At 36.4% G+C, this 27,614-nt stretch overlaps 1 protein-coding gene across 2 annotated transcripts in view; it reads right to left on the bottom strand.

Annotated features, from left to right (window-relative positions):
- Positions 1–445: 445 nt before the first annotated feature.
- The window catches only part of SH3GLB1 (SH3 domain containing GRB2 like, endophilin B1), a 44,618-nt gene continuing 17,449 nt past the window's right edge, over positions 446–27,614 (bottom strand). Inside the window, exons 5-9 of one of the 2 annotated variants that reach the window (XM_069596659.1) lie at positions 27,251–27,343; positions 17,375–17,464; positions 16,893–16,996; positions 5,818–6,046; positions 446–5,359 (exon numbers count right to left, since the gene is read on the bottom strand). In XM_069596659.1, the coding sequence (XP_069452760.1) occupies positions 5,252–5,359; positions 5,818–6,046; positions 16,893–16,996; positions 17,375–17,464; positions 27,251–27,343 (624 nt within the window). In that variant the 3' untranslated portion in view covers positions 446–5,251. The remainder of the gene's footprint in view (positions 5,360–5,817; positions 6,047–16,892; positions 16,997–17,374; positions 17,465–27,250; positions 27,344–27,614) is intronic. The other variant, XM_069596665.1, reaches the window with a different exon arrangement.

Here is a 27,614-nt window from a genome sequence, read left to right as displayed (position 1 = left end):
CCAGACACCATGATCTTCATTTTCTGAATGTTGAGCTTTAAGCCAACTTTTTCACTCTCCTCTTTCACTTTCATCAAGAGGCTTTTTAGTTCCTCTTCACTTTCTGCCATAAGGGTGGTGACATCTGCATATGTGAGGTTATTGATATTTCTCCTGGCAATCTTGATTCCAGCTCATGCTTCTTCCAGTCCAGCGTTTCTCACGATTCTGCATATAAGTTAAATAAGCAGGGTGACAATATACAGCCTTGACGTACCCCTTTTCCTATTTGGAAGCAGTCTGTTGTTCCATGTCCAGTTCTAACTGTTGCTTCCTGACCTGCATACAGATTTCTAGGGGCCAAAGTGGCAGTGACAAAAGCTTTTATAAACTGGCATACTCTATAATAGCATTTCCACCTTCAAGTATTCTCCTTAAGGAAATATTAAAAGATTTAACAACACAATGTCCTTTAAAGCAGTTTATTAGTTGAAAAATTGGAAACAACCTAAAAACAGTAGTTTAATAAAATGTGGCACAAGAGATGAAATACCATGCAGCCATTAAAAAAGATATAGAAACATATTTTGACATGGCAAGATAGTCATGGCACTGTCAAGTGAAAAAAAAGTTACAAAACAGTATGTACAACTTGATCCCAAGTAAAAAAATCTACAAAAGCACAGAAGAATCTCTAAGTCTATACACCTAGATAACAGTAGCTCTCCCTGGAGGATGGAATTGTAAGTGATTTTTATCTTTATATACCTTTTCCCTCCTTTTTTACCAATGCATTTATGACTTGTATTTTTTAAAAAAGCACTTACGATTCTTAGAAGGTCTCCTTTAAAACAGGGAGAGCAGAGCTTAGCAGCCCGAGCACCAGGATGTACATGTTAGTCTGATATGACTTTAATGCTTTAATGTCAAACTGTGATTGTGCAGAGTGGAAATGTGGGTGGTGGTAATGCTTACCCTTCTTCAAACACATCCATCCCTAGAAACCCTTCACATCAATCAAGTACAGGCATTCTAAGTGGTATTGTTCTTTCTTATATGAAGCATACCTTATACCTTCACACCCACTTGTAATACAGCCCAGAGCAAGGCTCCTCTACACTTGAGATAAATGTTGTTGGTATACAAAAAGCAGGGAGAATTTTCAAGTGATGTCAGTTAGCAGGCCTGAAGGTAAAAGGCACATTATTTTTATTCTACTCAAGTGGGTCTCAAACTTAGGAGGGTAACAATCACCTAAATGACTTGTAAAGACAGAACGCTGGGTCCTACTCCTAGAGTCGGTTTCAGTGGAACTTGGATAAGGCTTAAGAGTTGCATTTTTTCCTTTCTTTGACAAATATTGAGTATATACTATGTGCCAGGTCTCATGCTGAGAGTTGGGAATTTAACTGTGATCAGAAGAATTAATAGTCTCAATCTCAGGAGCCTACATTCCAGATTGACAGATACATACCTACTAAACAAATAATTGAAAGTAACTAATTACAATTAGTACTAGAACACATGAAAGATCAGAATTCAGTTTTTGTCTTGAAATGTATTTAAAAATGTTACATGGAGAACTAAGACTAGTTGTATAGCCCCTTGAAGACAACAAGTACCAAAAAAGGTACTTGGACATACAAATTAACATTTTTAGCAAATTCCTTGGTGATGCTGATATTGCCTGTCCTGGGGGGTCTCACACTGAGAACCACTTCCCTACTGAACAGTTTCCCATTAGGATAATGTGGGAGAAAGGGCAGGTGTGCTGTGGACAAATACCACACCCCCATTTGAGTCTCACCATGAGGGAAGAGCCACTTAATCATCTGGAGAAGGGGTTGAGGCAAAATTGTGCTGTGCTAAGTCGCTACAGTTGTGTGTGACTCTTTGCAACCATATGGAATGTAGCTTGTCAGGCAAAAGTACCGGAGTGGGTTACTGTGCACTCCTCTAAGGGATCGTCCCAACCCCAGATTGAACCCTTGCCTCTGATGTCTCCGGCATGGGCAGGCAGGTTCTTTACCACTAGTGCCACCTGGGAAGCCCCTGAGGTAAAGCTGGCTGTAGGTCATATTGCAAAGAGTGCTACATACTATGGCAACATATTTCAAACTTTCAGGTGTTCCGGGGCTAGGGAAGATATTTTTAAGGAATCATTTCAAAAAAGCATGGAGGCAAGCTGGACCTTCCTGGGTAAATAAAGCTGTTCCTTCTTGCCCTGTGCTCCTTCATCTTCTGCATGTCCTCCTAAGACCAGCCCCTCTATTTACATCCTGTTCCTTTGTTCTGGTGGAGAACAGCAGACTATGAGGATGCACTCTAACCCACTAGTGACTCTGGCCTCAGGTTTCTTATTTCTCACATTATTCAGACTGAGGCACATTCCCATTTCTAGGACCTAGTCTCCTACAATATGAATTCTTCTGATCAGCACCACAAAAACAATTTAATGCAATGACCTTTTAGGTTAATTACCTTCAGGACAAATAAAAGAGATAATCAGTTACTTCTGTTTGTAAAAAGAGCCTACGATTATTTCCAAGTTTACTGTTTCATTTATACATGCATCCTTCACATTACTGTATCTTTAGATTAAGCTCAGGGCCACAGAGATTAAGTAACTCTCAATTGCACCATGAATTAATAGGCTTCCCAAGGTTTTCTTCCATGCCTAAGAACCTACAGACCTTTACCTGAGTAAAAATTAAACCTATGACCTTATAAAAAAAGCCCAAACCAAAATAAAACAAATCCAAAAGACTCCAAAGAACCAAACAAAACTCCATTAAAATAAAAAACAATAAACATAAAAACAAATTTACATATTGTGCTGGATTTGTGGTGGACAAAGGCACAAAAAAACCTTTGAACTCTAACATTACTGAAGGCTACTGTACATTATTGGGTTACGATAAGCAACATTCATTTGATGCAAAGCGGAAGGTTCTAATAAAAATGTACACTGACCGTGGCAAGGTTAAACCTAGATCTTGATCTGATTTAAACAGGGTGCCAGATACAATCAGTAAGGAACAGAACAGAGCATGGACATAGAAGATGAATCTCTGATTCACAGTTGTAAACAAGGCCAACAGTCAGGAAGCTACAGAAGCTAACAAGGGGAAAAATCTTTACAGCACATTTCTACAGTGTGCCAAGCTTTCCCCCCCAAATTATCTAACATACAAGATAGTTATAAATCTACAGGTATAGATTTTTTAAAACTTTTTTTTGGCTATAAAATCCTCACAATAACCTTAAGGTGGCATAATCATCCCCACGTTACTACCAAGGAAATGGCAGTTTACATGACATCTGAGCTGAAGCTCAAAGAGCACAGTATGTGAAGAAGACTGGATTTGAACCCAGGACAATTTCCCTTCACTGCTCATATTCTTCCCCTTTTACTACTCTACTTCCTATAAGCCTAAATTACAGTTGCTATTAAAGCTGACTTGATCTTTTTGTATGATCTTCTAATGCCTAAATCTGGATTTACATAATAGATGGTGCCCTGGGCTGGCCTTCGAGCTTCCTTTCTGGGGGAGAAAGCTTCACTCAAGTGGTTTTATGGCTAACTAACCAGCGTGAGCAGCTCTGGGGATTAACAGTATGGAAATTCACAGGGTGAATCAAATCATCTTTTACAACTATAAAACTGCAGAGAAATGTGTCTCACAGAATAGAAATGTAACAACTACTGTTAAAATTTGGACTGTAAACTGAATCATCAACATGTTCACCAAGTTCTCATTAAGAACTCTTAAATACCATTTTAAAACATCTTTTGTGCTGAATATTCATTTTTCAAAGTACCAAAACATATCATTTTGACACATTAACATTTCCTAAAGAAATTAACTACACCTTTATACTTAACATGTAAGCCAGACTGAACCACTCTGAGCTGACAGAATGTGCTACATTCTCTCAGCTCCAGGCCTGGCGTAACTTTTTCCTCTGCCTGGAACACTTCCTCTCCAAATCATCTCCCACTATCCAAATTTGAATTAGGTGACTCCCAAAGCTCCAAAACGCAGTATCACATTTTCCTTCTATCATGACACTGACTCTGTTATATGACCGTTGCTTACTTATTTTTCTGTATCCCCTACCAGTCTTTAAGATCTGTAAGGGGAAGAATTTGGTGCATCTTGGTCAGGGTCGTATTCCAAGCTGATCAGCATAGTGCCTAGCACCCAACAAATGTTTGATGAATGAATGAAAATGAGAGGAAAAGTCCTGACATGGAAACAATCTGCAATAGCCCACACAGCAATTTTCTCATTCCAAGTATATTACTAATTGTTTCATTAGTGTGTGAACTAGAGAGCCTGATTAGGATAACCTAAGGTCATTAATAAATTTTTAAAGTTTTATTTGTAGGCTTAAAGTAACCAAAAGTATATTGTTTACATACAATTTACTCTATAACAAACACAGCTGTGCAAATCCATATTTTTATAAGGATTTGTTGTTGAATAACAAATTCTCTTTACTGTACTACAATATCTTAACACATCCAATTCTGATTATGGATTAAATGGTGCCAACTGAACAACCTTAGAAACACTGTTCAGTGAATTGAGTTTGTCCCAGATGATTTAGAACCTTAACTGCAAATGTACTAGAGAAATATGGTAACACTTCTTGAGGACTAGTTATTCTTAGAAGAAATCATTCAGTAGTATTTAATAAAAAGCCCTCAAAATAACTCACTGAAATAGAATATTGTCATCATTCAATAACTGCTAGAAAATAAGGTAAACATAGTATAACTAAGTTTTTGTTTATGAAAACATTCAGAAACATTATATTTTTCACAAAAGAGGTTTATATCCTTTTTAAACCAAGTTAAAAACAAATTTTAACTTTATTCTTTGGCTATTAATTATACCTAATAAATGAGTCACTGATATCAATTCACAATAAATTTATTTTACATAAAACAAAAAGCTTGCCATTAATGAAAAATCCAGTAGAAAACAGTTCTTCTGCTTTAACTTGGGGTTCAAAAGTAGAAGGTATGGATTAGTGAAACCTCAGTAGAAAGAGAATTTTGTAACAAAACATTCTTGGCATGAAAGCTCTAACATAACTTTTGTAATGAAATATTTACCATGCAGTTTTATTGGCAGAAAGGCCAGTTTCTGATGGTTGGTATTTTCTTTTCAGTTTCTTAAGACATTAACATGAAAGATACTTAAACCTGCTTTATTAAGAGTTAACTGTATATAAATATGGTATCTTTCCACAGTCCACCTATTTAATTGAGCAATTCTAAGTAGGTAATTGGCACCCTGCCCTTCTGGTTTCCCCTTTCACCCATCAGCCAGTCTGAATCCATTCCAACGACACTGAAAACAGTGATTACCTACAAAATAAAACATTTCCAGTTATTAACTATATTAATAAATATACAAAAAACTAATCAGATTGTAAATTATTCACTATGAAATTTAATATTACCATAAACAAACACCATTATCACATCATAAACATTATCATCAATGTGAAAGATTAAGGGTTTTATCAGAGGCAGTTTTAGAAATCTAATTATTTAGCAGTTAAAAGCTTTAAATAGTTCTGTGATGTTCTATTTTGTTAAAAAATAGTAGTTAAAAATTTACAATACAATTTAGAATATTACAATTTAGAATTTAGAATATTACAAATAAAATTTACAATTTAGAATATTAATACAATCATCTGCAATCTATGAAAACATTCATAATAAACTATTTCTAAACAAGCAATGATGAATTTGCATTTGTTATACTGGAAGGTTAAGTCAATCTATGATAGTTTTCTTTTTATATCCACATTACTCACCTCATCTGCCAGAAGGGATAATTCAGTGCTGTTTGCAGCATCATAATCATACAGAACCCTGGCCCTCCGGCTGCCACTGCACTCCTTCAGGTCAGTGAGGTTGGAAGGAGAGGCGATTACTAGGCTACTTGTTGAAGTCAAGGCAGAGGAACCAATCACATTTGACGAAGCAGATGGTACAGGTGCCACAGAAGTCTGGTTGTTGTTAGAATGATAACTGGATGGAAAACTGTTGAAAAGAAATTGCCAATTATGTATACAGGACCAAAGTTTCTGTATATCACCACCTGGTGGCAGTATTTACCTTCTACCAACCTCCACTGGCTGAAGATTTAAAAGATGTTAATATTTTAATGATAAAGTGTGCTATCTCATTACCCCTTTTGGGTGAATTACATTAGAGAAAATGCAGGTTATTTTTAAATATAAAATCCTTGAAAGTCTGTTTCAAAGTCATCTTTACAAGTATAAACTTTAAGAAGTTTAAAGAAACATATCTATTTTTCTCCAGAAAAATGATTCATAATACAATTTTCGACTGTATGTTTTATTAACCTTTTCTTTCCTTTATGAATTTTTAAATAAAAAAAAATGAAAAACTTACCTAAATGTCAGATACTACCACAGACTAAAGTTTTTAAGTTAATTCTTTGAGAAATATTTGACTAACAACACTTTTTCATAAAATAGATTTTCACATTTTTCTGTTCATTCGAATATTTACTGAGTATCTCCTTGTCCAGCATCACTAGAACAAGCTGAGATATAAACATGAAACTATACCATTCTTTTATGGATTGTAGACAGGTGAAGGGACAGACATTGAAATAATATGTTATGACTGATAACATAATGAAGACTCAACAGAAGAATAGGGCAGATATCACAAATTCTTCTTGTTTTTTAGGGGAAAAATGAAAGTTTTATTAGAAATTAGTGAAATCTTTTTATCAATGTGCTTACAAATACTTTAAAGATAATTAGAATTTTCAGTTTATTTTAAGCTTACTGTTCTTCTATAATACTAAATAGAAAAAAACATAACATGGCTGGCCTATAATCATTCTAATCCAACCACCTGTAAGGTTGAAAACAATCCTATTAAGATTCATTGTTGTTGTACAGTTGCTAAGTTGTGTCCAATTCTTTGGGATCCCCATGAACTGCAGCATGCCAGGTGTCCCTGTCCTTCACTATCTCCCTGAAAGTGAAAGTGAAGTCGCTCAGTTGTGTCTAACTCCTTGCAACCACATGGACTGTAGCCTACCAGACTCCTTGTTCCATGAGATTTTCCAGGCAAGAATACTAGAGTGGGTTGCCATTTTCTTCTCCATCACTATCTCCCTGAGTTTGCTCAAACTCATGTCCATTGAGTCAGTGATGCCATCCAACAACCTCATCCTCTGTCATCCCCTTCTCCTCTTGCCCTCAATCTTTCCCAGCATCAGGGTCTTTTCAAATGAGTTGGCTCTTCACATCAGGTGGCCAAAGTATTGGAGCTTCAGCTTCAGCATCAGTCCTTCCAATGAATATTCAGGGTTGATTTCCTTCAGGATTAGTCTCGTTTGATCTTCTTGCTGTCCAAGGGACTCTAAAGAGTCTTTTCCAACACCACAGTTCAAAAGTATAAATTCTTCAGTGCTCAGCCTTCTTTATGGTCCAACTCTCACATCCATACATTACAATTAGAAACAGCATAGATTTGACTATAAGGACCTTTGTCAGCAAAGTGATGTCTGTACTTTTTAATACACTGTCTAGGTTTGTTATAGCTTTTCTTCCAAGGAGCAAGCATCTTTTAATTTCGTGGCTGCAGTCACCATCCACATTGATTTTGGAGCCCAAGAATATGTAATCTGACAGTTTCCACTTTTTCCTCATCTATTTGCCATGAAGTGATAAGACTAGGTGCCATGATCTTCATTTTTTCAAAGTTGAGTTGTAAGCCAGCCTTTCCACACTCCTCTTTCACTTTAATCAAAAGGCTCTTTAGCTTCTCTTTACTTTCTGCCATTAAAGTGGTATCACTAGTTAAAATATAAAATGCTTCATTGGTAAAGGTAGGTGAAATTAATCTCTTCATAAAATACAGTTTTCTTTTTTATGACTCCTGTGCCATCTGGAAATCAGTCAGCAAAATTTTCTTTATCCTTAACCTCTGCTCTAAACCTTCCTTTCACCGCCTGATGCTTGTGTTTATCTCCCACACTCCATGTATCATTGAGCCTAGAGGTGGAAGCTGCAGGAGTTGCATGCTCATTTCCATTCCTATAATCTCTCCCTCACCAAGATTACTCCTACCAAATTTTTGAATTTCACGTTATTCAACTATCAACTATCTCTTGTTGCAATCATCTACAGGTGTCTTTTTTTTTTTCCCCTTTATCTCTGAATTTTAGTTTCTGGCTCACTGCCAGTATATCTTAATTCTTGGTGATTCTAAGAATTATTTGAACAATAGTAACAATATTATTTGTTCAAATAATTGTTAGTCTAATTAACAATCAGATCCATGGGCCTATCAGATCCATGGGCTCTTCTCTCCTAGTGATTCTGTGCCTGACCCTAATTCAGCTATCCATTACCAATGCCTCACCTAGACTTTTATCAATTCCAAAAACTATAACCCTTATAATAACCATATTTCCCAACATTCCATTCTCTGACCATCAACTTTTCCCCTAGTACTCATTTCAACATGCCTATCTCAGATTCCAAGCTGGAATCAAGATTGCTGGGAGAAATATCAATAATCTCAGATATTCAAATGACATCACCCTTATGGCAGAAAGTAAAGAAGAACTAAAGAGCCTCTTGATGAAAGTGAAAGAGAAGAGTGAAAAAGTTGGCTTAGAGCTCAACATTCAGAAAACTAAGATCATGGCATCCAGTCCCATCACTTCATGGCAAATAGATGGGGAAACAGTGGAAACAGTGGCTGACTTTATTTTGGGAGGCTCCAAAATCACTGCAGATGGTGACTGCAGCCATGAAATTAAAAGACACTTACTCCTTGGAAGGAAAGTTATGACCAACCTAGACAGCATGTTAAAAAGCAGAGACATTACTTTGTCAACAAAGGTCCATCTAGTCAAGGCTATGGTTTTTCCAGTAGTCATGCATGGATGTGAGAGTTGGACTATAAAGAAAGCTGAGTGCTGACGAATTGATGCTTTTGAACAGTGGTACTGGAGAACGCTTTTGAGAGTCCCTTGGACTGCAAGGAGATTCAACCAGTCCATCCTAAAGGAGATCAGTCTTGAGCATTCACTGGAAGGACTGATGTTGAAACTAAAACTCCAATACTTTGGCCACCTGATGTGAAGAGCTGACTCACTGGAAAAGACCCTGATGCTGGGTAAGATTGAAGGCAGGAGGAGAAGGGGACAACAGAGGAGGAGATGGTTGGATGGCATCACTGACTTGATGGACATGAGTTTGGTAAACTCCTGGAGTTGGTGATGGACAGAGAGGCCTGGTGTGCTGCAGTCCATGGGGTTGCAAAGAGTTGGACACAACTGAGTGACTGAACTGAACTGAACTGATCTCAGATCTATAGTCCTACCATAGATCTACCATCTATTACCCTACCAGCATGCCATTTGTGTTCAAGGTAAATTATCAGAATCACCCCCCTTACACGTACCCCCCCCCCTTACACGTACCTTCAAATCCCATGTCCTTTACTTCATCCTACTCATTTGGTAAAGATTTCCCTAATTATGTATTCAGTATCCATGTATCTATGACATGAAAAAATACAAAATCATAGTCTAGTCTCACACTCAGTGAGTTAAGTAGGAACAAGTGGGTCCACAACACTGCCTAGCAACTACACTACATTCCTTTAAAATCTATCCACTTAACATTCTCCGGATGACTTTTCATGCCCCTTTATACACCTGCAAAATTTCAGCAATTCTCCCTTAACCTTTATAATCAGCTGATAAACTGCTTCCTTTTTATCTAAGAGGAGAAAAAAACAATCAGGAAACTTCTACACTTTTGGTCATCTTTCCTCCTACTACAGATGAGCTATATCTACGCCCCTAAGATTATTTTAAGGTTAATTTTTCCACCTGTGTATAAAATTGCCTCTCAAGGTTATCACACTACCAATTCTCCCCTTTCTTTTCAATATTGTATTTTCTCCATTTACTGTATCATTCTTATCAGATTATAATTGTGCTTTTATTTCTCCTATCTTAAAAAAACAAGACAAAAATGGGCTAGACTCTACTTCCTCCTCTGGCTAGTGCTTCACTTCTCTATTTCTCTTTACAGTAGAACTCCTTGAAAGACTCATCTAAACTTAATGTCAACAGTTTCTTTCCTTCCACTGACAAACAAGCTTTTGCCCACACTGTTCCATTAAAGCTACTCATCCAGGTCAGTAATGACTTCAATGTTCTAAACCCAAAGGTTTACTAACAGCCCTCTTTTCCCTTGATCTATCTAGAGATCACAGTAACACTCCTCTCACCTTTTACAGCTTAACCAGAGGCCACACACGTGGCTCACATCTTACCTCACTGCTCATTCCTTACCATTCTCCTTAGCTTGTTCCTCGGCTCTTTGTTGGAGTACCTCACGGCTCAGCCCCTGATCTTTTTTCTCTCTCTACTCATGCTGTGCTGTGCTTAGTCCTCAGTCGTGTCCGACTCTTTGTGACCCCATGGACTGCAGCCAGGCAGGAACTTCTGTCCATGGGGATTCTCCAGGCAAGAATATTGGAGTGGATTGCCATGCCCTCCTCCAGAGGATCTTCCCAACCCAGGCATTGAACCCAGATCTCCCACACTGCAGGCAGATTCTTTACCATCTGAGCCACCAGGGAAGCCCATGAGTAATGAAGTAGGTAGTCTATCCCTTCTCTAGGGGATCTTTCTGACCCAGGAATCAAACCAGGGTCTTCTGCATTGCAGGTGCATTCTTTACCAGCGAGCTACCAAGGAAGCCCCTCTCTCTACTTACTCCCTTGGTAATTTCATCTGGTCTCACAGATTTAAATATCCTTGATATAATGACAAATGTCTAATTCATCTACTTCACTCCCCCACCAATATCCAGACTTGCATATCCTAAAACGGATTATTTCCACTTGAATGTTTCATTTCTCAAACTTAACATGTCCAAAACTGGGCTCCTGATATACCCGACATGCCTTCTCCACACCCAACCTGTTCCTCCTGGGGTATTCCCCATTTTAATGAATCAAAACGCCAATTCTTTCAGTTGCTCAGGCCAACACCTGCAGTAATTCTTGACACCTCTAGGTCTCATGTATAGAACATATATCAGAAAACCCTTGCTGTCTTTACCTTTAAAAACACACCCAGGGTTTGAGCACTTCTACTATATCTATCACAATCCCCCCATCCAAGCTTCCATCATCTCCTGATTGGATTATTACCAAGTTATTGCAATAGGCTCCCAACAGGTCTGTCAGCTCACACTCTTGCCCTCTAACATCTATACTCAACAGGGCAGCAAGAATGATCTTGTTAAAAGCTAAATCAAACTATGTCCCTCTTCAGCTCAAAATCCTCCAGACTTTATCTCCAAGTAAAGGTCCAAGTCCACAAAGAGTGGTTTCCAAAGCCTGGCTCCCTGTTTCCTTGATTAATCTTCACCTAAACTCTATTTTGCTACCTGGACATACAGCTATGTTCCTGCTTGAGTTTTTGTACTTCCTCTCCTGGAGCATCTCTAAGATGCCCGTGCGCTTTATTTTCTCACATCTTTCAAATCTGTCTTCCCTGACTATGTAAATCTCTACTTTCCTGCTGTATTTTTCTCCAGTGCACTTATCGCTTCCTAATATACTATGTAATTGATAAAACATATTGATCTTCTACTCCCCTCTACCCCTAAACAGAACGTAGGTTCCATGAAGGCAGGAATATGATCTATTTTGTTTATCCTTGATGTCTAGAATAGTGCTTTTAAAAATTACAAGCAAATGTTTCTCTGATGGGTAAAAGGGTTCTAATGATAAAAAGAACTAACTTCTAATTCAAGTTTCACTCTGAAGTTAAGAATACATTTCCGAGCATCCATTCCTCAGTGAATGCAGCCTATATATACATTTCTGGAGGAAAAAGAAAAAGATATGCTCTCTCCACACAGATGTGTTTGTATATCTAGACAGGATTTTAAAAATGTTTTACCATGGAATTTTACTTTCAAACTTACCAGTATAACTAACCTTTGTTTAGCCACTGAGTTCTACTGATGTTAATTTTGGGGAATTAACAGAAAAAGAAAAACAACAAAACACCAAACAGAAAAACCCAGAAAGACCATCTTCACCTTCTAAGAACTTTTACTGCTAAATTAAAAAAAAAACAAAACTCTAGACCTCCTGCCACTGTAGCTCAATATGTAAACTTTCCCACTATTAAAAATAAAATATATTTACTAATCTTATAACCAGTTCTTCTGATTCCTTATCTGTATGTGGATAATAGTAGTATGTATCTCAGAGCATCAATGACTAGATTTTGTCTGAACGGCTGAGTCCCAAGCATTTGAATGGCTTTAAGGAGAATGCATGAGGTGGCCAAAGTACTGGAGTTTCAGCTTTAGCATCATTCCTTCCAAAGAAATCCCACGGCTCATCTCCTTCAGAATGGACTGGTTGGATCTTCTTGCAGCCCAAGGGACTCTCAAGAGTCTTCTCCAGCACCACAGTTCAAAAGCATCAATTCTTCGGCGCTCAGCCTTCTTCACAGTCCAACCCTCACATCCATACATGACTACTTTGGCCACCTCATGCAAAGAGTTGACTCACTGGAAGATTTTGATGCTGGGAGGGATTAGGGGCAGGAGAAGAAGGGGATGACAGAGGATGAGATGGCTGGATGGCATCACTGACTTGATGGACACGAGTCTGAGTGAACTCTGGGAGTTGGTGATGGACAGGGAGGCCTGGCGTGCTGTGATTCAGGGGGTTGCAAAGAGTCAGATATGACTCAGCGACTGGACTGAACTGAACTGAAGGAGAATGCAAGGATGAATGATTTTAACAGCAACCCCTATGCTGCACTGCTAGAACATCAGGACAATATGAACAGGAAGTACTAATCTCCTTGGGCTTAAAATTGGTTTTGTGGAAGTGACTAATTTTGTTCTATGCCTAGTTTTGAAGGATTAATATGCAGAAAGGAAAATCAAAGTGATGAGGCTTTTAAAATTTTTCTCCTTATTCCTTGATATTCCTCTTTCAAATGTTACATATCCCTCCCCTGCTTTCATGGTTCCTCATTATATAAATCTCAAACTCCTCATTACTTAAAGGGTGTACATGAAATGACACTGCTTCATTATTCTAACCTAATCTCAGTTCAGTTGCTCAGCTGTGTCCGACTCTGTGACGCCATGGACTGCAGCATGCCAAGCTTCCCTGTCCATTACCAACTCCAGGAGTTTACTCAAGCTCATGTCCATCAAGTTGGTGATGCCTTCCATCCATCTAATCCTCTGTTGTCCCCTTCTCCTCCTGCCTTCAATCTTTCCCAGCATCAGGGTCTTTTCAAATGAGTCAGTTCTTCTCATCAGGTGGCCAAAGTATTGGAGTTTCAGCTTCAACATCAGTCCTTCCAATGACTATTCAGGACTGATTTCCTTTAGGATTGACTGGTTTGATCTCCTTGTAGTCCAGAGGACTATCAAGAGACTTCTCCAACACCACAGTTCAAAAGCATCAATTCTTCTGTGCTCAGCTTTCTTTATAGTCCAACTCTCACATCCATACATGACTACTGGAAAAATCATAGCTTTGACTAGACAGATTTTTGTTGCCAAAGTAATGTCTTTGCTTTTTAATATGCTGTCTAGGTTGGTCATAGCTTTTCTTCAAAGGAGAAAGTATCTTTTAATTTCATGGCTTCAGTCACCAGTATCATCTTTTAGGATTTGAAATAGTTCAACTGGAATTCCATCACCTCCACTAGCTTTGCCTGTAGTGATGCTTCTTAAGGCCCACTTGACCTCACATTTCAGGATGCCTGGCTCTAGGTGAGTGATCACACCATTGCGGTTATCTGGGTCATGAAGATCTTTCTTGTATAGTTCTTCTGTGTATTCTTGCCACCTGTTCTTAATATCTTCTGCTTCTGTTAGGTCCATACCATTTCTGTCCTTTATTGTGCCCATCTTTGCATGAAATGTTCCCTTGGTACTGCTAATTTCCTTCAAGAGACCTCGAGTCTTTCCAGTTCTATTGTTTTCCTCTATTTCTTTGCACTGATCACGGATGAAGGCTTTCTGATCTCTCCTTGCTTTTCTCTGGAACTCTGCATTCAACTGGGTATATCTTTCCTTTTCTCCTTTGCTTTTACTTTTCTTCTTTTCATAGCTATTTGTAAGGCCTCTTCAGGCAGCCATATGGCTTACTTATATTTCTTTTTCTTGGGGATGGTCTTGATCCCTGTCTCCTGTACAATGTCACGAACCTCCATCCATAGTTCTTCAGGCATTCTATGAGAGCTAGTCCCTTGAATCTAATTCTCACCCCCACTGTATAATCATAAGGGATTTGATTTAGGTCATACCTGAACGGTCTAGTGGTTTTCCTACTTTCTTCAATTTAAGTCTGAATTTGGCAAGAAGGAGTTCATGATCTGAGCCACAGTCAGCTCCCAGTCTTGTTTTTGCTAACTGTATAAAGCTTCTCCATCTTCAGTGGCAAAGAATATAATCAATCTGATTTTGATATTGACCATCTGGTGATGTCCATGTGTAGTCATCTCTTGTGTTGTTGGAAGAGGGTGTTTGCTTTGACCAGTGCATTCTCTTGGCAAAACTCTTATTAGCCTTTGCCCTGCTTCATTTTGTACCCCAAGGCCAAATTTGTCTGTTACTCTTGGAATCTGTCTTCCTACTTTTGCATTTATTTCAGTCCCCTATAATGAAAAGGACATCTTTTTGGAGTGTTAGTCCTAGAAGGCCTTGTAGGTCTTCATAGAACCATTCAACTTCAGCTTCTTCAGCATTACTGGATGGGGCATAAACTTGGATTACTGTGATACTGAATAGTTTGCCTTGGAAACGAACAGAGATCATTTTGTCGTTTTTCAGATTGCATCCAAGTACCGCATTTCTGACTCTTGTTGACTATGAGGGCTACTCCATTTCTTCTAAGGATTTCTTACCCAGAATAGTGGATATATGGTCATCTCAGTTAAATTCACTCATTCCAGTCCATTTTAGTTCACAGATTCCTAAAATGTCATTGTCAGTGTTCACTGTTGCCAGCTCCTGTCTGACCATGTCTAATTTACCTTGATTCATGGACCTAACATTCCAGGTTCCTATGCAATACTATTCTTTACAGCACCGGATGTTACTTCCATTACCAGTCACATCTACAGCTGGGTGGTGTTTTTGGTTTGGCTCCTTCTCTTCATTCTTTTTGGAGTTATTTCTCCACTGTTCTCCAAATCACTCCAGTATTCTTGCCTGGAAATCCCATGGACAGAGGAGCCTGGTAGGCTACAGTCCATGGGGTCACAAAGAGTCAGACACGAATGAGCAACTTCACTTTCAATGACCTGGGGAATTCATCTTTCAGTGTCCTATCTTTTTGCCTTTTCACACTGTTCACGGGGTTCTCAAGGCAAGAATACTGAAGTGGTTTGCCATTTCCTTCTCCAGTGGACCATGTTTTGTCAGCCTCATCTACTACCCCATTTTTTTTTAAGGCTTCTTGATTTTTTAATTACTCAAAAAAGCTTCATTTTAAAATTTAACTTTCTGACTCTGTTCTTGCAACACTTTCACAATGATTTTCTGCTCAATAAGGACAGTGTGCTTGGTCCTGTCATGGATACATATAGCATACAGGGAACCACCATAAGCCCAGCTGATATATTTCTTCATTTTAGACAACCTGGTAAGAACTTTAGGTCACAGCAAATTCCTCGAAGTTGGCCTGGGCATATTCCACACATAGATTCTGCTGCTTTCCCAACCTTCTTACTATAAAGATAATTCTATTACCAGGGATTTGGGACAGCCTGGTTTCGTTAGAGGGATATTGTACGACAGTCTACAATGCGGTATGTCAAATGCTAGACCATTCTTAGTGCCTCTTGATACTGTCCCTGGAAGAGCCCCTATCCCATTTTTAACTTGAACACTGTGATCCAACCACAATGAACTACTGTCAGTTCCCTGAGCTTGCCACACTCTCCTTCCTCTGGCTCTTCCATATACATATTCCCCCTTTGCCTAGAACCTTCTTCCCTGCCCTTTTATTCATCTAGATTATTCCTACTAAAATACTTTTATCTGTGAATCTTTGCTAGACTCACCTGAGTCACAGTTAGATGTCCCTTACAGTAATCTGAACTCCTCTATCTTTCTACTTATCACATGGCCTGTCCACCTATGGCCTGTACTTCTACCTCGACTTTGTTGTGAGAGCAGAGATGATGTCTGTCCTGAATGCCATTTTATTTGCAGTGTCACCTTATAATGTGAGTTCTACGAACATAAGCAATTTTGCCTGTTTTGTTTGCTGATATAATCCTAGAGTACAGAACAGTGCTTGGATATGACAGGTGTGCCATAAATGTTTAATAAATGATTGGGCTATGTGCTTTACATGTGTGCTATAAAGAATAATACCACACTCAATGATATCAATGGGTGTGAAGTCTTATAGAACACTCTAAAACCTTTTCTTTTTAAACGGTGAACAAGTAATGAAATATAAATTAGTTTATCTCTAAGGGCAACTAAAAGTCAGTAATTTCATTTTCCTCAACTACCTCCAAAGGTATACAGGAGAAAAGTGAACTTCAAATGCTTTTAAGCTCTCTTTACATAGCAATAAAAAGGTATTCCTCTTAAATTATCTTCTCATCCCTGTTAACATTCTTCTGTGCCAAGAGTTCAAAATGTTTTTATTTCAGAAGTGTGATAATCACTTTCCTTAAAAAAAAAAAAATCTGATTTTTAAGTAAGCTAATAAAAGCCTTTAATACTATTTTCACCTCTATTATTAGTTCAAATGAAAAAAAATCCAAATTTCCTCTCATCAGGAATTTCACATATGAAAAGGAAATTACCACCTTCCCAGTTGTTTCTGAAGGTCTAACATGTATTGGTAACACTGTGCGTAGTAAGTCATCTGGGCTTCTACAAAGTCATTCAGACAGCGAAGGTGATGGGCCTGTAAAGGAAAGTTTACAGTCACTTCTTAGCTCTATAATCTACGAGTGGCAAATGCTAAGGGGAGACAGAGTACAACACTGTACTCAGGGTGAATCATCAGTATCTAGCATTTTGCTGCAGTATATAGTAAACTATTTAACCAAAATAAAAAAATAAAACAAACAACCAAAAAACAAACGGATTTGATGATGGTGAGAATACTAGGTGATGAGGTGTAAAAAAAACTTAAAATATTTCTTCATATATCTTGAAAAATGCTACAATTTAAGTATCTTGATAAGTGACTGAAAAGGAAGTTCAGTTTCTACTCCAAGAATTTCCCTAAGACTATCAAAGCTTTCTGTTCTAAATGAATTTCCAAGGAATGAACACTCACGTGTGTACTGCTGATTCCCTCCAGCAGAAGTCTGGTAATCTCTGCCTGACGATCAAATTCACTTTGAGTTATTCTTAATTCCTGTTCAGACTTAAATTGTAACACAGTTTTAGAATCTCATTAGAGGGCTTAGTCCATGCTATGCACATTCATTTAGACAGTTAAAAATTCCCCAAACAAACCCCAAAGTCTAGCAATTCCCTGATTCTACTTTGTACCTAAACTGGTCCCTTGGTTTCTAGACCTTATTTCTTCTATATTACTTAATCTAGAAAGAACTGATTCCTTACTGGTACTTAACTCAAAAGAATCAATGTCAAAGGTTAATGACATAAACATATAAGCCTAGGAAAACTATGGGACAGTCAATATATTTTCATACATTTTCTAGTATAAACTCTGGTAAATTTTAATGTTTCATGAAACCTTAAGATTACCAGTTTACATGTATAAAATATTTCAAAAAATTCTCAGTTACTACTATAGTTACTTTACTTTGAAGTTAAATATAGGTTTCATTCTCAAATGAAAAAAACTTCACAATGAAACGAGGATTTTAACTTCTTTTGTTTAGTTATCAAGCATATACTTGATTCTAGGGACATAGTTCTAAGGTTCCTTCAAAGGATTCTTTGTCCTACATAAATGTCTTTTACGGCTTTCTTTCCAAACTTTGCATAAAATATGTTTTAAGCAGAAATACTATCTATAAGATATGCTAGGATTTTTTTGCAAGTTATGAGTGACCTTTAATCAATGGTGTACTAGTAACTGGCTCTTTACTGGGGGGGGGGGGGGCGCGGTGAGGGAAGCGAGGGGAAGGGAGGGGAGATTCTCTAATGTGCTGAGTTTCAACGGTATCAATACTTCCACCACAGCTGATATCAAGCTACCAAGATGACGTCAGTGACCTCAGAGCTAGGAAGAGATGTGTGCAACAGCACGCCGTTACCAGCTTTAACTGCCCAATATAGGGTTAGTGCTGGGACCAAACAAGTTCTTAAAAAACAAAATCTAAAAATAGTACGTACTGGAAAAAAAATCCTCACAAATCTTCAGTCAGAGTTGGTTGGTAGTGAGAGTGAAGAGGAAAAAAAAATCTTATAGATCATTCAAAATAGTTAGCTTATTCCCCATGGGGAATTAGCACTGGTGATAATATCACTATAAAATTTTCTTCTACCTCTCCAGGATAAATTGCTTACTCCCCCAACCAAATAATTACAGTATTTTCCAAGACTGTAGTAAGGAGAAAAACAAGGTGCAAACTCTTTCCCTTTCATACCCTCTCCTTTACCCTCTTTGGTGACAATAGTTAACCCAGTGAAGCAGTCAACAAGGAAGTAGCTGCAAAAGAGGTCTCAGTTGCTGCCATCATTCTTACCCCATTGCTAAAAGACATGGCGGAGAGGACTAAGACTTGACTACTAGAGGAGACTTATGGAGATAAGCTTGAATTATTCAGTGAGTTGAGATAAAATTAAATTTACTTGACCAAAACCAGACTACATGGTACTTTGATAACAGGGCTGAAGTAATAAGCTCCCAGTAGGTAGCAGAAAAATGTCACAGCAGAATAAAAAAGTCAATGTTCTTCCTAAAAGAAGTGTTAAGGAAAACCAATTACTTCAGTGTTACATTTGCACCATTTACTTTTCTATTTGGTCGAGAGGTTTTGACAGATAGAACCAAAGCAAACAAAAAATAAATGCACTTCAGAAATAAATGAGGCTTATTCCACATAGGTTTGACTGTGAAAGTACAATCTGACAGCCTTTAGTGGAAATGGCAGGAAAGTCTACTAAATAAATGGTAATGTTTCTATACAAGGTGTAAGTAAGTAAGCTAGGTAGCAGATTAAAAGTGACTAGGAAGCTTGAGTCTGAAATGGAAATAATGTTTTAAAGCTAAAAACACTGAATAAAAAAAATGATCTTAGTAAGGACAAAGAATCAGTCTCCTATGTTTTAACAAAATTTAATTATTTGTGAATAAAGCACCATTTTATTAAGGCTAGGAAGTCATTCTTCTGTACAATCTACACTTTATATTTTAGAAAAGGTAAATGACAGCAAGGAAACAAATCGTGTTTCTTGAACAAGCTGCAGCATATGTTTAGGGTAGCTGCACACAGTCCAACGTCCCAAACCATCTCTACTTCTGACAAATGTAATTGATTATAATAATTAATTGGAAAGGTTGAGGTAACTGAAAGTAGGTTCAGCACAAATAATTTACTTAGGAAGAAAATAATCCATATTACAAAGAGACCGAAAAAGGGTTTAGAGAGAGACAATGAGTTGAAGAGTTTTTATTCTATCCTCCAGAGGATCTCATTCTCCAACTTAATTTTATAAGTAGGATGGAGTTCTAGGGAAAAGATCTTCTATTGCTTAGAATTACTGTTACTGGACTAACTGATCTAAAGCATAGCTTGGGTGAGAGAAACAAGGAGAGTTCTTTTAGGATATAAATTGGAAATAGGGCAAGAATGTGTTGGTTAGTTATATTAGGACTGGGTTAATTATTTTAAGCCAGAAATTCTGGTCAAGCTTCTAAGGCATTTGCTATGAAATCTTGGTCAGTGTTATCTACTTTTTCTAGGGGCTTAAACCTTAATATATTCCAGAAATATGAAGTTTTAAAATTACACATTTTTAAATTATAAAAATGACAGAAGTGAGAAGAATAATATTTTTGGAAATTCATTTTGATGTTATTTTAAACTTTTTAAACATATACAAGCATAATAATGTAAATATTTTTTTCATGAGTTTCTTGATACTATATCAACCATTTCCCAAATTTGTAGAGACTGCAAGACCAAATCTGCAAAAATTTTTTGATGTACCTGTATGCTAACCAAAGTGGAAGAGACCCTTTCTTGACCAAACTACTTTCTCTTCCATGTTATTCTGTCCTCTTTTCATGCCAGAGGTTCAGAAAGAGATGAGAGGCCAGGGTGTAACCATAACTAAGCTGACGAATGGATTCCATGAAAGGGAGTGAGGGCATGGGTGTTAGTCAAGAATTTCACATTGGATTTCCAAGTCATGCTCCATAACCTATGCCTGAAACAAGACTGCATAGTCAGCAATCCTATACAGTCAGAAAATAAGTTTAAGTTTATAAAACTATTTAATAGCCAGGGGCCCAATTAACACCCGGGCTCTATCCCCAGGACTGTCCTCATTCTAAACATGAGAAATGAAAAATGCTTCTGAAGACCTCAAATAGCACTTGAAATAAATCTACACGAGTCATAATTTTATTCCTTAAACTAGCTTATTTGCTTTCCTAACCAAGAGAAGACTAGAAATGGTAGCAGAAGTAGAGAGACGGGCAATAATGGTAATATGGACAGTGTCTAAAAGTGACAGTCTGACAATGAGGGAGGAGACAACATACTTCAAAAACAAAGAATCCAATTGTTGCACAGTACATACAGCATGTCCATAATAAGCCTAACTGTAAGCAAAGTTAAATATATGTTATCCTGTATTTAATTTTTTATGAATATTTTCAACTAGAATGACAGAAAAATTATCTTTGGAGCTGAAGAAAACAAGCTTCAGTTACCTTGAAAATTCATTTGTGTGACATGATATATTCACTTCTCTGAAGATACAGACATAGTGTAAACTATAATTCACAAAATTATCATATGAATAAACCATGTATTTAAGAACTGTCTTCTGGCAAGGCACTGTAAGGATTACACTTAATATAACAGATACCTGATATTTATCAGAGTGTGTACAAACAACATCTCTGAAGCACTGTTATACTACTCTGTGGAACTACTACTAGCCAAACAGATCTGAGCTTTCCATAATAATTTTCAGACTTTATAAGACATACTAACAAAGACTGTGATTGGCCCCATAGTTGTTGCCCAATATAGATTTACTAAAAGAATGACATTTAAACTCTTGTTTCATAATTTCGTAGTTTAATAATTTACTTACTTTTGTCACTTCCTCTGCCCAAATCTAGCCAGCATTAAAAATTAGAGAAAAATATAGAGCATGAAAGAAAGTTGGAATTTAACATTTTCTACAGCTTAGTATAGAAAAATGTAAATATTTTAATTCACGTGGCATACTTTTTCCAGTCACATTAACAGATTAAACAGTAATAGTTAAATCAATAAAGCTTAATATACTGTGAAAGTATGCCTTCGTATGTATTAATAGTATTGATGTTTGAGTCTTATACTAATTCTACATTAATGACAGGTTTCCAAAACTGGGAATATTTAACGCCTGTCAGTTCTAGTATTCTCATCAGTAAAATGAGACATTTAGAGTATATGATTTCTAATTTCTCATTTAGGTTCAAAATTCTGCAATTTTAGGAAGTTAAAATAAAGCAAGGATAAATGGACACAAAATGTTGATAGAGCCATGACGGGAGACAAAATAAACTTGGGGTATGATGAACTTAAAGTTACCAGAGTTAAACATATCTTATAAGCAGATGACACAAGTAGTAAAACAAATGCCTAATAAATGAAACAGTCTTGATAACTGTTTAGCATGATTTAAAATGTTTAAAATGACTTTGAGTGAAACAGTCTCATACTTCTCATTTACCTACATATAAATAGGACAATGGAAATAAATGAATGCATTCTCTTGCTATCTAAGGAAAGCCCTAATTTAGCTGGGGCTTCAATAATTGCAGTAGTTTAAAAAACAAATGCATTTTACATATTCTGTATAATAATCTTTTCTATTACATATTTTCCTCCCTCCTTTTAGTACAGTGCTAATGAAATAAAAGTAGCCAACTGATTTAACAAATAAAAACTGCCAATTATTTACTACTTAACTGTGGATTCCATCTACTTCTATGGCAGTAATATACCCAGGAGTATTATGACAAACACTGCACCTATAAATCTTTACTGGCTAACATTTATGAGTTTTGGGACAATGTTTAGATTTTGCTAATTTCTCTCTTGCTAAAAAATTAAATATGCTTAACATCTCAAAAATTTCCTCAAATCAAGCTCAATAAAATATACAGGATACTACAGAATAATTCTCATTACTAATTCAAAGCTATCACTATTCAGCAACTCTCCTAAGTGAACTGACACATGGCTCAGCGGTTTCGAATCTTCCTGCAATGCAGGAGCTGCAGGAGACATGTGTTTGATCCCTGCGTCAGAAAGATCCCCTGGAGGAGGAAATGGCAACCCACCACTCCAGTGCTCTTGCCTGGAGAATCCCAAGGACAGCAGGCTACAGTCCATGGTGTCACAGAGAGCTAGACACGACGGAAGTGACTGAGCCTGCTTGCACAGTCCTCAACACTACAGAAATACCTGAACTACTAGGGTTTGTTTTGGCCTGGAATTACAAAGAAGAAATTAATTCTATGTTGAGTTTGAGGGAAAATTAAACACTGAAGGTACTGTGAAGCAAAGTAAATTTGTATACCTTATACTTTTCTCTAAGTTAAGCAAATTTTGTTAATTTTGTCAATTAATATCTTTGAATATCTAAGTCAGTCAACATAAAAAATTAACATCTTTTATTGTGTATAAAAGGCAATATATACTTATGTATAAATTCAGCCTCTAGAACATGAGTTTTGTGTAGCTGAATTTGTCAACTAGAACACATAATTTCTGTTCTTCAAGTTCCAGTATTACTTCAGCTAGCATTCTCTGTAATTTCTGTTAGACTCATGAATGCATTGCTTCAACTACTTTAGACTTTTACATGTAGATAATAGCAAGAGAAGGCACTTTATTCAAGATGTAGAAAACACAGTAGGCCAACAAACCTTCAGCCATTTTACATGCAGGAGGTTGAGCATGTAAGAGAAATTTACCATAACGTTATCTCCTTCAAGGCGTGCTGAGTTTAGTTGCTTAAGTGCATAGGTAAGAGACAAAGAACACATTATACCAATGAACAAAGTGAAACAAGTTACTTCTGCACAACACACAAACAAGTATTAAGAGCTGATAAAATGGTCTTCTATTTAAAAAAAATATTCAACTAAGTAAATTTTGTTTTGTCAATTAATATCTTTTAATATCTATGTCAATTAACATAAAATTAACATCTTTTATTGTGTAATAAAAGGTACTATATATTTATGTATAAATTCAGACTCTAAAATCTGAATTTGGTATAGCTGGATTTGGCAATTAGAACACATATTTTCATATTATGATACCTATTCAATTTTTTTTCAAAAGATTCAAGTTTCCAAAGATAAAAAAACATGGTTGATGCTTGAGTTTAAATTGGATTTGGTGAAGATGAATTACTTTAAAACCTGCCACAATCACCTAAAGTTTTATCAAGTTTTCACCTATTAAAGTCCTTCTGCCTACCCACAATTTCCCTATTCAAAGATCATTCCTATTTTATTAGTGTATGATGCCTTCAATCACATTCTCTTTCAATCAGCCTCAGCCAGGTCTTGGCATACCCTGAAGAAATACGAAAGGCAAGTCAATCCTTGTATTTTTAATAAACTTTAAATTCTAATATGTGTACATTAAAGTTAAGATTATATGATAGTTCTATAAATTCACTTGGTTTTTAGAGTAAAGGCACAGACTGCTGTAGAAATTGTGAAATTGATGCTTTTCAACTGTGGTGTTGGAGAAGACTCTTTAGAGTTCTTAGACTTCAAGGAGATCAAACCAGTCAATCCTAAAGGAAATTAGCTGTGAATGTTCATGGGAAGGACTGATTGCTGAAGCTGAAGCTCCACTACTTTGGTCACCTGATGTGAAGAACTGACTCATTTGAAAAGACCCTGATGCTGGGAAAGATTGAAGGAGGGAGGAGAAGGTGACGACAAAGGATGAGGTGGTTGGATGGCATCACTGACTTGATGGTCATGTTTGAGCAAGCTCCGGGAGTTGGTGATGGACAGGGAAGCCTGGTGTGCTGCAGTCCATGGGGTCACAAAGAGTTGGACACGACTAAGCGAATGAAGTGAACTGGACTGCTGTGGAAATGGTTAGATGGACAGAGGGACATATATGCTATATTATGTTAGTGATAATGTATTTTCCATCATGTTTGGATACCCGAAAGTAGCAGACAGATGTCTAAACCTCTCAGTATCAGAGCTTTGAAACCAGATGATTTTTTTCTTTCCATTAACAACACTCTAAAATGATTTTTTTAAAAGCTTATACAGACTAAGATTAGATTAATAATGTCAGTGCCTTATCACTTAGATGCAGAAGTTATTTGTTTTTGCTCCTCTTTATACTACTTTCAAAGCTGTACTTTTGTTCACTGTAATATATTCAGGGAGGTTTTCTCTTTTCTGCTCATTGGTGTATTTTTGAGAAATGTCTTTGATATTGCTTTACCATTCTTCAACATATTAACTAATAAAACAGGTTAGTAAGGTTACAATATTGAATACAGGCATAAATATTTACTGATAAGGCTAAATGACCAAAAAATTCAATCTACTATGCTAGATTGTAAACTGAGGGTAGTAGAGATTTTGCACTATTTATATACTAACTCCTTCTCAGCAAAGCAACTTGCACAACATTAGCATTAAGTAAATCTAGAATTTAAAAACAGGTCACAAGAAACTAGGAAACAAATTTTTTTTAAAGTGCTGATATGCACAGGTCTCAAACCTTACTTACAGAGAAACTGGTTACAAAACAATCTGAGCAAATTTATACAAGGAAGTAAAATCAAAGAAAGTCTGAGGTTAGAGTAATCTCCCCAGCCATCAACTAGGAAGCATGAAATGTGTCAAAGGAAAAGAATAAAAAAAGCAAAACAAACTCCTAGTGGTTTCATTTTTTCTCTATTCTTCAAGTAAAGGGAAGAGAAATACAGGGAAAGGAAAAAAAAAGATCACAAAATACAGGCATGCCTTAAGGCTTTATGTGATAACAAACTAAGAGGGCTTTTCCTTTCCAAAGTATTTCAGACTTACAGCTAATAAAGTTTGAAGAACAGCAAGTTAGTTATCTAGACGGAAAGAATACAACTAAAATCAGGAAATGGGAATTTTTGTCTAGACTAATATTTTAAATATTTAGCTACAGTTAAATTTTGTTTCATGCATTATATACATTCTAGAAAAGCTGTGTACAAATCAAATTGTTGAAAAAGTCATTTGTATAATCATTTTTAAATCTAAATTCTCTGAAAAAATTTTGTTCTCAACAATACAATGCAGAGAGATATTATCAACATCTTTTCTGGATATATCAAAAGGAAATATACAGTTTAATAACAGTGATAAAATAATTTAGAATACTCATAGGACCTTGTGTACTGTTGAAACAATGAACTTTCTGGAACTTTTCTAAGTAAAAAGTAGACTACTGTTATCTTGTAGTGGTGCTTGTTAAAGAAAGTTTTGTGCTGACATTTGACAATAGTTATTCCATTATCACTAGGCACATAAAGGCATTTCAAATAAAGATATTCTGTTCAAACATTTAATTCCAAATAATCCTTATTTAACATTTTTTCTGATTATGAAATTAGTATCTTAAAAACCAATCCATATTTTACTAAGTTTATTATCAGCAACTTTAGAGATTAATATCCTATTTTAGAGTCTCTTGCCATCTCTGGTATTTAAAGTTCTGATTCTGCAAAATGCTTGTTCAGGGAAGTTAGGCTATTCTTTATGATGAGGTCATGTAAATTCTGAGGTGAACTAGCCAGTGATTTTGAAATTAATGTCTTGTCAAAGATAGTTCTCCAGCAGTAGCTAATTAAGAATCTTTAAAGGGCAACTGTCTAGAAGAGAATAATTTATTCTGCTCATACAAACTGCTGGGGTAAATCTCGTAAGACATCACTCTCCAACACCAAGTCACTAGTTTTAAATTTCACTCTAATCCAAGTCTTTTCCAAAACAAGAGAGCCACAACAGACTTCCACCAGCACCTTGGTAATATGCTCCTAAGGCAGTGACTCTTGATGACAGTAGTGGTAGTGAGTTGGGAACAGAAGGTGCTGGGAATGTCACATCTCTTAACAAAACATATCCCTTTGCTTGTTAAGAATGAGCCTGTTAGCTTCATCTAATAAATTCAAACTTGTTTATATTGTACTATCCTAAAGGTGCTCTAATTCAAGTCTGATTAATCTCTCCAAACTTTGGAAGAGACATAAACAATATTAAATTAGAGGCTTTATAAATAAAATCTTTAAAGAAAGTTTTACATATATATCTACCTATATATCTTCACATATATATATAAAATCACTGAACTACTTTATTTAACATATATCCATTCAGTCCCAAAAGACCACTCTGAAGTGGGTTTTATGAAAAATATACCAGAACTTATTTATCTAAATGGAAGTCCTCTCCTTCAAAACAGCCACCTGGGAGTCCATGCTGCCATTGTCTGAATGTTTTTGGAACTATTCTTGGTGACAATTCCTTCAGTCAGTTTGAATCACATGTGGAAAGGCAGTCATATCTAATTTTTAAGGTACACATAAGCATTCTCAAACTTGACACATTCTCATCTTAATTACTATCTATTTTTCTCTTTCAAATATAATAAATCTATCTCCAAAAGACTTATTTTCCATTACCACTGAGGTTATTTGCAAAATATGACACAGCTTTTTAGGAGCTCTTATAATTTTAATTTCTTTTTAGCAACAAGTGGATTGCTAAAGTAAGAATACTGACATCTCTTGATATGATTATTGTCACTGATTTAATGTATTAAATCTTGAAAAGTTTAAAAAATACAAAAATAATATCCTAAAGTCCTATTCTAGTCTTAATGATAAGACAATAGCTTGCATAATATATAAGTGAAATCTTTTACAAGACTTAAAAGTTATTAACCTAAAATGTTTTTTTATTTAAAAACAAAACAAAACTACTTACTGATGCTCTAGTTTCGGCAGCTTTTGCTTTTTTTAGTCTTGTTTTTGCAGCATCCAAATCCAGTCTCTTATTTTGTAATAGTTTCCTCTCTTTCTATAAATATAGGAAAGAAAATAAAGCCTAATGGTGTTAGAAATCCACTAAAAGCACACACATTTAAAGGACTATTCTCCCATTAAACAATCATCTGATGAACAAAGATCTATGATTACAAAATGGGCCATTAACTGACCTTTCAGGTGTCAGACTCTATTTTCTCACTATCTGCAATCGAAGAATGACAGAGACATTCTAGATATCTGGGAAAGATGGCAGGTGATGGTAGAAACAAAGGAATATTAGTTTTAATATTCTGTGATTTTGC

The sequence above is a fragment of the Ovis canadensis genome, chromosome 1, assembly GCF_042477335.2.
Source record: "Ovis canadensis isolate MfBH-ARS-UI-01 breed Bighorn chromosome 1, ARS-UI_OviCan_v2, whole genome shotgun sequence".
NCBI classification, from domain to species: domain Eukaryota; kingdom Metazoa; phylum Chordata; class Mammalia; order Artiodactyla; family Bovidae; genus Ovis; species Ovis canadensis.
Note: the sequence above shows the minus strand (reverse complement) of the source record. Positions and strands in the feature narration are given on the sequence as shown.